Source organism: Podarcis liolepis (genome assembly GCF_965112155.1).
Source record: "Podarcis liolepis genome assembly, chromosome: 14".
Classification (NCBI taxonomy): domain Eukaryota; kingdom Metazoa; phylum Chordata; class Lepidosauria; order Squamata; family Lacertidae; genus Podarcis; species Podarcis liolepis.
The window spans coordinates 48,920,761-48,934,315 of NC_139569.1; the positions used below are offsets into that span (position 1 = coordinate 48,920,761).

General features: G+C 51.0%; 1 protein-coding gene across 1 annotated transcript in view; it reads right to left on the minus strand.

The window, feature by feature from the left end:
- Nucleotides 1–13,555, minus strand: part of MYO1E (myosin IE) — a 110,296-nt gene that overhangs the window by 50,314 nt on the left and 46,427 nt on the right. The window contains exons 5-6 of the mRNA XM_083475644.1: nt 11,159–11,246; nt 1,916–2,005 (exon numbers count right to left, since the gene is read on the minus strand). Coding sequence (XP_083331770.1) covers nt 1,916–2,005; nt 11,159–11,246 — 178 coding nt within the window. The remainder of the gene's footprint in view (nt 1–1,915; nt 2,006–11,158; nt 11,247–13,555) is intronic.

Here is a 13,555-nt window from a genome sequence, read left to right on the forward strand (position 1 = left end):
AAAATGATTTAAAACCAATGTACAGTCAGCTAAGGAGAAACTTGGGCCACCAGCAAAAAGTCTCTCTCCCTTGTAGTCTCCTGCCTTATTTCATTAACTGGAGGAACCCGAAGAAACTGCTTTTCTGACTGTGGTCAATCAGGTTTCCAGGTTTCCTAAACATTTAAGATGGTTAAAGGTGCTAAAAAGCTAAAGGCTTGCCTCTTTCAGCAGGCCTTTGAATGCAAAGATTTTGCCTGTATGTTATCATCATCATCATCATCATCATCATCATCTTTGTACCCCACCTATCTGACTGGGTTGCCCCAAGCATGCTGGCAGCTTTCAACAAAATATAAAAATACAGTCATACATCAAACATAAAAACTTCCCTATACAGGGCTGCCTTCAGATTTAGAAGACCTCAGAGTTATATCTCCTTGACATCTGATGGGAGGGCAGTCCACCATACGGGTACCAATACGGAGAAGGCCTTCTGCCCGGGCAACTTTTTTGTTAACTGTGCTGCATGATTTTATTGTGTTATGTTATTGAGTATGTAATTGTTTTATTTCTGCAACTTCCTTGACAAAACAAATAAAACCTATTAGACCAGAGACAAGAATGAGGTGGGGGGGGGAATGAGTGTACATACAATGTACAATGACACTTATCATATCACCTTCAACATTGCAGAGGGTGGGAAACCCTACTCTGTCTGTCCTAACCCAAAGAAGAAATATTCCTTCATGCTTCCAGAACAAAGAAGGCACAAACATTTGCACCTCTTCCCCCTTCAAACTTTCTCTCTCTCTCTCTCTCTCTCTCTCTCCTCGGCATGAGTGCAGGAAAGGAAGCACAAATTTGTTCTTTGCACACTGTTCTACCAATATCCTCAACACATGGGGGGGGGGATTCTGTTACTCCATTTCTTAGTTGATGTGAAGCACAGAGAAAGCAGTCCTGATTCAGCAGTTTAGAAAAGCAAGCTGATCTGAATCACAGAGAGTGAAGGGAATCCCCTCCAAAAAAAGGTTGCACAGAATCTCCAGGCCTTCTTCTCTTTGAATATCCCTCCCACTCACACAAGGAGGAAAAAGTGCTTGGGAAGTTCATTTTGCAAATGAATTTGCTCAAGTTCCAGTTCACCCACTCCAAAAATGAATTTGGAATATGAAAGATTAATTTGCAGTTCAATTCACAATTCATTCGTGTGACCCTGAGCATTTTTAAGCCTACAAAATTGCACAGGCTGCTGTGCTAAAGTAAAATATATATATTTAAGACTAAGAAAACATCAAAATGTGCACACACAGAGTGTAATGCAACACCTGCCCTAGGGACTCTGTCTCTGCTCACTCCACTTCCCAACCACACACACACCCATGTCATGGGGTGGATGCGAGCTCCCATCCTCCCATCAGCTAGCCAACACTGCCTGAAGCAAGGCTTAATGGAGTGGGGTCAAGAAGCACTTTCCCCTTCTCCCTCCTGCAGGCTGTGTGAAGCATATCCCCACCCCTCTGTTAAACCCTACTGCCGATGACTTTAACAGAGGGAGGGCAGGTGCTTCTCCAAACAGCTTGCCTGGGCTGGCATTTCTCACTGGGCTGGCATTCCTAACAGGCTTTCACACCAGCTGCAGAGCATGGCAACATTTTACGTTCTTATGTATATAGGAAGATAAACAATGGAATTGAATTAAAAATGCCCCAAAGTCCCAGCACAAAAATAACTTATGTTCAGTTTGCCTGGAAATTATAGGAACTGCTTTCAGATGCAATTAAGAGATTTTCTAATTAATTCTTTGAACTAGTTAAACCAAATTAGTTCATTCCAAGTACTGAGAGAGAGAATGCCCCTTTTCCACCCCCAAAACAATGTGTCCTCTTTCTCATTGCGGTGGCCCTTTTGCAAGTTTCCATGGAGGACTTACAAATCTACTGGAGTTGTTGTTCCGAACTGTTTTGGCATTCCCAAAGGCTTCCAAGAGGGGATTAGACTGCAGAATTATGTCCTTCACATGCTAGAGTCAAAAGAATAAATGGGGTTAATTGCATATAAGAAAAAATACCTTAGTTAAAAAAATAACCTTCCAAAAGTTTTCATTAAACAGTGCTGGGCTGGTTGGGTCTTTACACTTGTCCCAGCAAGGCAATCCTTATGATCTTCAAGGAACAGGTTCCCACAGGGAGCTGCAGAGTCTTCTTCTGGATTGTTTTGGCAAAAGAACCATGTATACCCACCTGCCCCAATTATTAGGGAATCCTGTTGTATTTGTGGGGTGCAGAGAGAAAGAGGATAGGACGCTACAGTGCCCCCCAAATTACTCTCGATTCTGTGAAGGAGTGACCTGATTTCACCAGGAGCTGGGAAAGCAAAAAGGAGACCCACTCCCAATGCAGTCTCAGGAGGCCACTTCCAGGGACCCAAGTGGGCTCTTTAGACTCGTACTCTGGGCAGAGGGGATCCAGCGTAAACAAAAGCTATGGTCTAGATCTGGCACTCCCAGTAGTTTTAGCTCCAATGTGCTTGTAGGTTTGAATCCTGCTCCCTTGGTCAAAAGGCGGTTTGAAGATAAGAAAAACTGATGGAGGGTGTCAGGGGTTTAGGAGCAGAGGCACGGGCAAGGGAGGAAACAGAGAGCGAAGGGGAGGAGGCAGAAGAAAAGATGAGTGATGACGACGACCCGAGATCTCCTAGTCTTTCCAGTGAATCAGAGGATTCACAGAAAGGAGCACCAGTGGCCAGGGCAAGGGGGGAGTCTAGGGGGGCACCCCAGGAAGATAGAGCCAGAGGGGACTCAGGGGGGAGCAGCTGGAAATCGGGACCAGCGTCACCGCCAGGAAGCAGGGAAGAGGAAGGGAGCCAGGGGGGAAGCGCTGGCAGCTCACCACAGGAGGGAGGGCATGAGTCAGGAGTGGCCACACCTCCATCGGGGAGCGAAGAAACGGTTAAGAGGAAAGTGGAAGGTTGGGCGCGCGCGCCAAGTTCAAATGCAGAGGAAGGCGGCGCAGTAAGCAGCCCCGAAAGAGAGCCAGGTCCTAAAGCCCGGCGCAAGGAGACAGGAGGGTCCGGGTCAGCGTCAGAAGAATCCCGGAAGGAAGAAACCCCGGGGGGTAGAGGGACCCAGAGGAGGACAGTCAGGCGGAAAAGGTGGAGCAAGGCTAGGATATTAAGTTGGTGCACACGGGGCGGAGACTCAGACGGAGCTTCGCCGATCTAGCTACTAGACATAGAGTTGCGCGCAGCAGCGTGAGAATGGAAACTGTAATTCAATAAAGACTTTTACTTAATGATCGCTGGCTAGCGTGATCCTCTGTGAGCTAGGATCTTCAAGCAGCTCTGACAGTAAGCTCCGTCTCCCGATTGTGGGCATCTACAGCCTCGAGGAGGGGAGAGAAACAGGTGCCTACTAGCGAGCTCACGAACGGCAGACGACATGACGGCTGAGCAGCAGATAGAGGAACTCAGAAAAGCAGTGGCACAACTGAATGCCGAGGCTCTCGCATCCAGGAAGAGAGAGGAGGAGGCAGCTGCCGCCTGCAGGGATCTCCAGGTCAGGTTAGACGTGCTGACAAAGCAGACACCCCGGCAGGAGGGAATTGGGTTGGCGAGACGGACAGGCGGGCTGGTCTCTCACTTCGATGGGAACCTGCAACAGTATCCCAACTTTAGAGCCGACGTACTGTGCGCACTGCAACTGCTGCATAAAGACTTTAGAGATGAGCAAGAGAGAGTGGGATTCATTATGTCCCATTTGCATGGGGATGCTAAAGCATGGCTACGCAATTTATGGAGAGATAAGGATCCGGCGCTCCAGAATGCAGATGCCTTTATTAAAGCGATGGATGGGTGTTTTTTATCAAGTATTGACGTGGATCTTGCACGGAAGGAGGTGCATGGGCTGAGACAAGGGAGGGCCAGCGTCAGGCAGTATCATGCCCGCTTTTTCGCCTTGGTCAGTGCCCTGGAATGGGACAGAGATTCGGCTCCTGTAAGAGACCTCTTTTGGGAGGGGCTGCACAACTCGATTAAAGATGAGATCGCCAGGGGGGAGAGACCCCGAACCACCCAGGAGGTCGTTCAGAGGGCACTGGCAGTGGGGGTGAGGCTGGAAGAACGTCCGTGGACCAGGGACGAAGGGCGTGGAGGGCGCGAACCAGCCAGGGGCCCCTCCTTCCTTCCCAGAGAAGCAGCGCGGGCGCAATCCACGCCTCCGCCAGGAGGAGGAGCCGAACCTATGGAGGTTGGAGGTGCAAGGGCTCAGTCAGCAACCAGAGCCCTAGCACCGGCAGCAGTGAAAGCAAAGCCTCCTAGAGGGAACAGGAAGTGTTACGTCTGTGAGGAGCCAGGGCATATGGCAAAAGAGTGTCCCCAGAGGCTCCACAAGCTTACTGCAGCCTCGGCAATGGTGACTGCAGCAACGCAGCAAGGGGGACCACAGCAGGGAAACGACGCAGTCTGGCTGGAGGAAGAGGCCCTGGGGCCCAGCCAGACGTGTTAGTGACGCAGTCCCCGGAGGTTTTACAGCCCGTGAACCCCCTCCCGCCCAAACCAGTGGTGAGGCTCACCGCATCTCTCCAGCTGCCCAATGGAATCACCACTGACGTGCCCATCACAGTTGACTCGGGCAGCAACGCGGACTTTATAGGGCAGGACTTTGTCGACAAGCACGCTATACAGTTGCTGCCGGCCACACTGCCCCTGCAGGTTGTCACGGTGGATGGCAGGGAGTTGCTAGGGGGGCAAGTGGTAAAGCAGACGCCGCCCATGGCGATGCGACTTGGAAATCACAAAGAAATCATCAGCTTCAATGTCACTCAACTATCGGATACGCCCATTGTATTGGGAATGAGTTGGCTGGACAAGCACAGCCCAACGCTGGCTTGGTACCAGAGGCAGCTGATCTTCGGCTCTTCCTTTTGTGCTGAACACTGCATCGTGCCCCGGCAGGAAGGAGAGGAAGAGGAGTCACAGCTGCTGCTAGGCACGCTGCAAGCGATTCCCCACAAGTACGCAGAATTTTTGGAAGTTTTCTGCGAGAAGGAGGCAGACAGGCTACCTCCTCACAGACCATATGACTGCAAGATTGACCTGCTGCCGGGGGTGGCGCTGCCTAAGGGGAAACTGTATTCCATGTCAGAGGACGAGCTGCAGGAACTCAAACAGTTCATAGATCATAATTTGGAGCGCGGTTTCATCCGAGAGTCCAAGGCAGCGGGGGGCAGTCCAGTATTCTTTGTTAAAAAGCGAGACACGCCCCAAAAAAGACTGGTCGTGGACTATCGCATTTTAAACAATGGGACCAAGCCGTCGGACTTCCCCATGCCCCGAATCGACGACCTCTTGGCGAAGGTGCGGAAGGGGAAAGTGTTCACCAAGTTAGACCTGCGAGGGGCGTACAACCTCATTCGTATGCGGGAGGGAGATGAGTGGAAGACGGCCATGTTCACGCCACTGGGTACCTACGAATACAGAGTTATGCCCTTTGGACTGCAAAATGGCTCCCACGTTTTTCAAGCTTTCATGCATCACGTGTTGGCGGGACTTCTCTACAAGACGTGCGTCTGTTTCTTAGATGACATCCTGATCTTTTCGGAATCGCAGCAGGAGCATGACAGACACGTCAAGGAAGTGCTGACCAGACTAAAGCAACATAGGCTCTACGCCAAGCTGGAGAAGTGCCAATTTGACGTGACGGAGGTGGATTTTCTGGGCTACAAGTTGTCTGACAAGGGGCTCGCCATGGACAGCGCCAAGGTTCGCGCGGTATTGGATTGGAAGAGTCCACGCAACCGGAAGGAGGTCCAGAGGTTTGTCGGCTTTGCGAACTTATATCGCAAGTTTATCAAGGGCTTCGCTATGCAGACAGCGGCCATCACAGACACGCTTAGTTCCAAGAAAAAGAAGTTCGTTTGGACAGAGGAGGCGGAGCAGTCCTTTCAGGCACTCAAGCGTCTCTTCGCGTCGGAAGAGCAGCTGCTTCACGTCAACCCCAGCAGGCCGATGAGGGTGGAGACAGACGCCTCGGACAGAGCCGTGGGGGCGGTCCTGCTGCAAAAGGACCAGCAGGGGGTGTGGCGACCGGCAGCGTTTTACTCCAGGAAGCTCAGCAAGTCCGAGCAGAACTACACCATCTGGGACAGGGAGTTGCTGGCCATTCATGCAGCGTTCAAAGCGTGGAGGCACTTCCTGATCGGCGCCAAGCACACGGTGCAGGTTTGCACGGACCACAAGAATCTGGAGCACTGGCGCACGGCACAGTTCCTAAACCAGAGGCAGATACGTTGGGCTGAGTTTTTTGCGAACTTCGACTTCCGCATAGAGTATGTCCCGGGGGACACTAACATCATGGCGGACGCCCTCTCCCGTAAGCCACAGTATCTGGAGGACGCAACGCCAGCGGCCGCCATGCACATCTTCGCACCAACAGTATGGGCGTGCGCCGCAGCCACCGTGGACCTGGAGGCGGTGCGACGAGCGTTGCAGGATGACTCCTTCGCGCAAGCAAAGATGGCAGAGGTGCAAAGGGGCACGGCTGCGGCCGACGGTTTCCAGCTACGAGATGGATTGCTCATCCGTAAAGGGGCCATCTACGTGCCGGGAGACGACCTTCGCGCCAAGGTGCTGCAGCAGCTGCACGACGCGCCCACGGCCGGGCACTTTGGCAAGGAGAAGACGGTGGAATTAGTAGCCAGGGATTTCTGGTGGCCTGGAATGAGAGGGGAGGTCGCAGACTACGTGGCGAGGTGTGACACCTGCCAGAGGGCCAAACCAGTGCACAAACCGCCGGCCGGACTGTTGGAACCGCTGCAAACTCCGGTCGAACCTTGGGAAAGGGTGGCCCTGGACTTTGTCACGGATCTGCCCAGCTCGAGGGGCAAGACGGCAGTGCTGGTGGTGGTGGACCTGTTTTCCAAGATGGCGCATTTCATTCCGTGTGCTAAGGTGGCCACGGCGGAGCAAACCGCCAAACTGTTCATAGACCACGTGTTCAAGGTTCACGGTCTGCCACGGTCTATTCTGTCCGACCGGGGGCGGCAGTTCATCTCGAATTTCTGGCAGAAGCTGATGGGCTTCCTGAACGTCAAGATCAACCTGGCGTCGGCGAGACACCCGCAGACCAACGGGCAAGCGGAGCGGGTCAATGCCATCATGCAGCAGTACCTGAGATGTTATGCAAATCAACAGCCTGCGACGTGGGTGGATTACCTGCCGCTTGCCGAGTTCGCCTACAACAACACGAAGCACGTGTCCACGGGGGTCACGCCGTTCTTCGCCAACAACGGGAGGCACCCCAGAACCTTCCCGGGACTGGAAAGAATGGGGGAGGGGGAGCCGCAGACAGCAGATGCGTTCGCGTCGGAGCTGCAGGAAGTCCACGATCAGCTGAGGCGCCACCTGGAGCTGGCCAAGCACGCATACAAGGTACAAGCGGACAAGCACAGAAGGGTTGGCGAAGAGCTCCACGTGGGAGACTGGGTTTGGTTAGCAGCCCACGCAGTGCCGGCCAGGTCGTTGGCCAAGAAGAAACTAGGGCATAAACAACTGGGGCCCTACCAAGTCGAAGAGCAGGTCAACCCGGTAGCTTTCAGACTGGCACTTCCGGAGGGTTCCAGAATGCATCCGGTATTCCACAGATCGGTGCTCACTCCCTACAAGGCACCGCACAGGTTCCAGGAACCCGGAACGGCGCCGAGTCCGGTCAGAGACAGAACAGGGCACGCGGGAGTGGCACAGAAGGAGCGCATCAACGAAGTCACGGAGATTTTGGACTCCAGATGGGGGGAAGAGGGGGTAGAATACTTTCTCGCCAAGGAGGGCACCCCGGCCAGTGCGAACAGCTGGGTGCCGGGCTACGCCTTGGACGAACCTCTCCTCAAAGACGAGTTTCATGCCCTCTTCCCCCATAGACCTATGCCAGCAGACTTTTTCGACGACTGGCTTTTCACGCCCACGCTTTCGGCCAGCACTTTCCGGGGGTTCGACTCGGACGAGGACCCGACACAAGACGTCCGTTCCCCGGAGGGGTCACCCTCGGGATCTGCATCAGAACCCTCGTATTGGTGGGACGATAGACCAGAGGAGCAGTTCCGCAGACGGTGGCTGGAAGGCCCAGGACGAGCAACACCGCCAGGAGGAAGTGAGGGAGAGACGGACATGGACGTTTTCGTGGACGACCCTGGTTTCGAGCACGGCGGCACAGAGATGGAAGCGGAGGTGACCGTTGTCGACGAGAGCAGGGGGGAAGACCCGGGAGACTTCAGATGGAGGCCCGCCACGGGAAGCGACCGATATCCGACGTTCGTCCCTTTGCAACAGCTGCCCCCAGCTCCAGCACCGGAAGGAGGGGAGGGGGGAATGGGGGGCTTCGAGGGGGGGATGGATGTCAGGGGTTTAGGAGCAGAGGCACGGGCAAGGGAGGAAACAGAGAGCGAAGGGGAGGAGGCAGAAGAAAAGATGAGTGATGACGACGACCCGAGATCTCCTAGTCTTTCCAGTGAATCAGAGGATTCACAGAAAGGAGCACCAGTGGCCAGGGCAAGGGGGGAGTCTAGGGGGGCACCCCAGGAAGATAGAGCCAGAGGGGACTCAGGGGGGAGCAGCTGGAAATCGGGACCAGCGTCACCGCCAGGAAGCAGGGAAGAGGAAGGGAGCCAGGGGGGAAGCGCTGGCAGCTCACCACAGGAGGGAGGGCATGAGTCAGGAGTGGCCACACCTCCATCGGGGAGCGAAGAAACGGTTAAGAGGAAAGTGGAAGGTTGGGCGCGCGCGCCAAGTTCAAATGCAGAGGAAGGCGGCGCAGTAAGCAGCCCCGAAAGGGAACCAGGTCCTAAAGCCCGGCGCAAGGAGGCAGGAGGGTCCGGGTCAGCGTCAGAAGAATCCCGGAAGGAAGAAGCCCCGGGGGGTAGAGGGACCCAGAGGAGGACAGTCAGGCGGAAAAGGTGGAGCAAGGCTAGGATATTAAGTTGGTGCACACGGGGCGGAGACTCAGACGGAGCTTCGCCGATCTAGCTACTAGACGTAGAGTTGCGCGCAGCAGCGTGAGAATGGAAACTGTAATTCAATAAAGACTTTTACTTAATGATCGCTGGCTAGCGTGATCCTCTGTGAGCTAGGATCTTCAAGCAGCTCTGACAGAGGGCATAAGCCCCTGGTTTGCTCCCAAGCACCTGAACATTAGAAGGATCTTGTGGAACAGAGATGGAATGAGGCCTCTGCCTGGACCAGAGATCATTCTTAGAGGAGAAAGTTATGAGGCAGAGGGACAAGTGACTTGACCGTCTCAGGCACCTTATTCATGTATTAAATCCACCTTCAGACACCAGCCTCAAATGGGTGCACAGGGCCTCCAACAAGGTTGCAGGTGGGCTTTTAATATTCACAGGCAGACAGATACATGCACCCAATCCAGTAATCAAAAGACAAATGTACCAATTTCATCACCTGTTTTCTGGCAAGAGTACAGTTTTCATTTTGGCTTTTGCAGAAAACGCTAGAATCATCCCCAAAAATAACGGAAAAGGCTATTTATAGTGCGCAATTAAACCAATTCCAGAAACAACACAGTGCATATTTCCGTCCAGTCACTGTTTCTTTGACTACTAACAGAGACCAAACCATGCAGACAGTTATCATTGTTTCCCATGGAAAGAAAACAGGAAGGGCATAATCAACGTGAGTACAGTAAAGCAAATAAACAGCAGGGAGCTGAGGGGCAATGACAGCAGCCGCTTGGTAGGAGGAAGCAGCTACCAGTTCTCTTAAAATAGCCCAGCTACCCATCCGCTGGTGATCTCATGGACACCTGTCAGCCAGATGCCACAGCTAGCTCACTGCCTTACCCTTCAGTTGCTGCAACTCCTCTACACCTCTGGATGAAAAGTAAGTGCACACGCAGCAAGGGTCAAAGTGGTTGATTTTCAGGCTGTTCCTTTTTCTGACTTAAGATGGCATTCAGGACGGAGAAGGCTCTGAGCCTCCAGACCTGGCACTGCTGTACCTGTACAGGTACACAACAGGATTTCAGGAGACTCCCTGTCCAATTCCTCCTACAGAGGAGAGCCTGTGTGGATTATAGAGAATGGGAGGGCTAGAGGGTGGGTAGCTGGCCACCAGATTTCAGTGTTCTAGAAACGTCACATACACACCCATTGCCTCTTTACGTTGGAAGCGAAGAGCAAGACACAGTAAGTAGAAAGAATTAGGGAGGGAAAGGGAGAGCTGTCGTAAGTAAGAAGAGCCCTGCTGGATCAGACCAACCCCAACATTCTTTTCCTACAGTCCCCAATGCAATGCCCCTAGGAAGCCCACCAGCAATAGCACTCTCCCTCTCAAGCATACTGCCATTGATGCTGGAGGTGATATAGCCATCATGATTAGTTGCCATTGACTGCCACATCCCGCTATGCTGGGGTGCCTGGTTGTGATCAAACAGAAGTGGTGGAAACTGGGATTTCCTTTCTTTTAGTGGGAGCGTGGGGGAACAGAGGCAGAAATGAGAACAAATAATTTTTTGAAGGGCAAACAAGAATGCATTTGAATGTTTTAGGTAAAGTCAAACTGACTGGCAGTGGAAGCGGTCCACTGGTGCTGTTCCAGTACAGCCCTCTACTGAAAAGGACACTTAAAAAAAAACAAAACAAAAAAACAACACCTTATCCTCGAAATCCATTGCTTGTTCTCAGCATTGCAACACAGAGCTATACTGCCCCCAAGCATGGAGGCTCCATTGAGCCAACCATACTGGCGGGATGGGGCTTCTATGCGTTAAGCAGGAAACAGCAGCTTTGAATGGGTGGAGCCAAGCAAAGGCAAGTGGGAGTAAGTTAGCAATGGAGAAGGGGCCTTCATCCGTTACAGAGTGGAGGGTGAGGACTGGGAGGCAACAGTGACACAGCTGAACAGGTCTATGTCAAAAGAGCATCAGGAAGCACTGAAGGAATTAGCCCCCACCAGTCCCTGTAGAACTAAGATATTGACAGGATTAAAGATACCATTAGATGAACAAGCAAGAATAGATGCCCCTAACTAACCCAAGGCTCCTTTCAATAAGTTTCAACTTGTTTCAGCCTCAGATTAACCCACTGAGCCTATGAACAAGCTACACAGGAGTACAAATGTCATCTGATGACAATCAATGGTACAAATACTTCTCCCATCAGTATCCACTTACCTGCACTTTTGGACCTCCTCCTGATATTTTGGAGATGTAACTCATGATGTACTTAGCTGCCACAGTCTTCCCAGCACCACTTTCACCACTGGGGGGGGGGGAATAGAAGTAGGATATATTTGAAGCCATCCAAAGGCAGAGTCCCCAAATACATGATTTTAGCATTACAAGTACAAGCAGACTCGAGCCTCAACCTCATGCGTTCTTCCCTTCCATTCTTGCTTTGCAGCAGCCCTTCTAACTTGTCATTTCATTCACATCCGGTGAACTGTGGATTGTGCATAGTATGCCCACCTTCTTGGATTGAAAACTACAGTTCAAAGTGAATGTATGATCCTGATTTGCAGGCAACCCATAGTTTCAAGATTTGGATGCAAAGACAAACAACAGTTTGCACAAAACCAGAAAATGAGGCTTCTAATCTCTGCATGTGATGGAACAAGGAAGCATACAAGCCAACATTATATCTGATCTCCTTTACATCTGCACACAATGTTTTTTATTCTAGTTTTATTGATCAGGAGCCTGATAAATTTGTTCAATATAAAAACTGTAAAACTAAGCAAGACATCAGTACAATATTTATGAACTGCAATAACCAGAAGCGAGTCCTATTCCTGCTGGCCTGACTCTTTCCGAGCCCTTCTTAAATATCAGTGAAATCCCTCCAGGGAACTGTGGTCATTCCAGCAAAAGGATTTTTCTAGAGTGGTTGTGCACCAGTTCCTCTCTCTTCTATTGCTTTTCCAATAAGCATATAAAAATGTGCACTCTCCTTTCTAATTCCATCCCCCTTTAGGGATCTCTCACCAGAAGCATTCTGCAAAAACATGTATCTTAAATTTTAAAAACAAAGCAGTTATAAGTGACTCAAAGCCACTAAAGGCTGGGGGTAAAAGAACACAAGAGAGAGAGGGAAACATAATGCATCCCATATCCATTTCAGGGACTTTTGATGCCTCTATTAAGTGTTCCCATGTACAGTTACCAAAAACTGCAATGTGTGTTGAACATTAAAAAAAAACATAAAGAGAAAAACTTGGGCAATAAAAGCATCCTGTATAGCACTCAAGAGTGATGACTAAGTTTTACAAAGAGCCTTTGTTTTCTGCACTACCTCATTTCAGTAGACATTTTCAAAAAAATATAATGGAGAAACAGATAATATATAGGTTAATAATATACATTTTGTTTCACAGAAGAAGAGCCTGGCTGTTGGATCAGATCAAAGGCTTACTTAGTCCTCATAGGATGCCCATGTCCATTAAGGGAAGCCCCCAAGCAGGGCATAGGCACAACATCTCTCTCCCTGCTCATGATCCTGTGGAACTGGTATTCAACTGCATACTGCCTCTGATCCAGGAGGGAGCATATATAGTGATCATGTCTAGAAGCTACTGATGCCCATGTTGGTGGCCTCCATCAAATCTTGTGGAAAACAGCTACAGTTAAACCATAGTTTGATACTGGTTTTAGAGTAGTGGTACCTATTTATCTACTTGCACTGGTATGCTTTTGAACTGCTAGGTTGGCAGAAGCTGGGACAGAGCAAAGGAACTCACCCCGTCACGCAGATTCAAACTGCTGACCTTCCGATTGGCAAGCCTAAGAGGCTCAGTGGTATAGACCACAGCGCCACCCGCGTTCCAGTTAGATTACTACCAGACATGATATCATGCATCTTTGCCCAGTCTGGTGCCCTCCATATGTTTCAGACTACAGTTCCCATCAGTCCCAGCCAGCATGGTTGTACGATACTGGGGCAGATGGAAGTTGTAATGTGAAACATCTGGAGGGCACCTGGTTGGTGAAAGGTGATATAATACACCATAGGCTACTTTTGCCCCAAGCAATACAAAAGCTTTCTCTAGCACTCTTAAAAACTGGTTGGCCTAAGTAAAAAACATTATTTTTAAGAGATGGTGTGCTGAGGTGGCTCAGAAGAGGAGCTATGAGCCAGGCCACCCCTTCTTCTTTGGTGATCACTCAGAGCCGAGTTAAGATTGTCTTCTATGAATATGATCTTAACAGTGTGTCCATATGTGACTATGGAGGGCAATTCTGGATCCGTTCCATAATGGGGACAAAGGTTTATGGGCAGGAGTTGATCTTGGTGAGGATTTGCCAAATGTGCCTTCCTCTTAGCTCATTTCTCCCTTTCGCCCTGAGTTTGTGCTTCTTCAAAGTCCATGACACCTTTAGTGAAGGCTGTTCTCCAACTGCAGTGCTGGCAGGCCAGTGTTTCCCAGTTGCCAGTGTTTATACAGTGGCACCTCTGGTTGCGAACGGGATCCGTTCTGGAGGCCCATTTGCAACATGAAAAGAGCGCAACCCGCAGCGGCGCATCTGCGCACACGCGGGTTGCAATTCGCCACTTCTGCGCATGTGTGAGCAGCG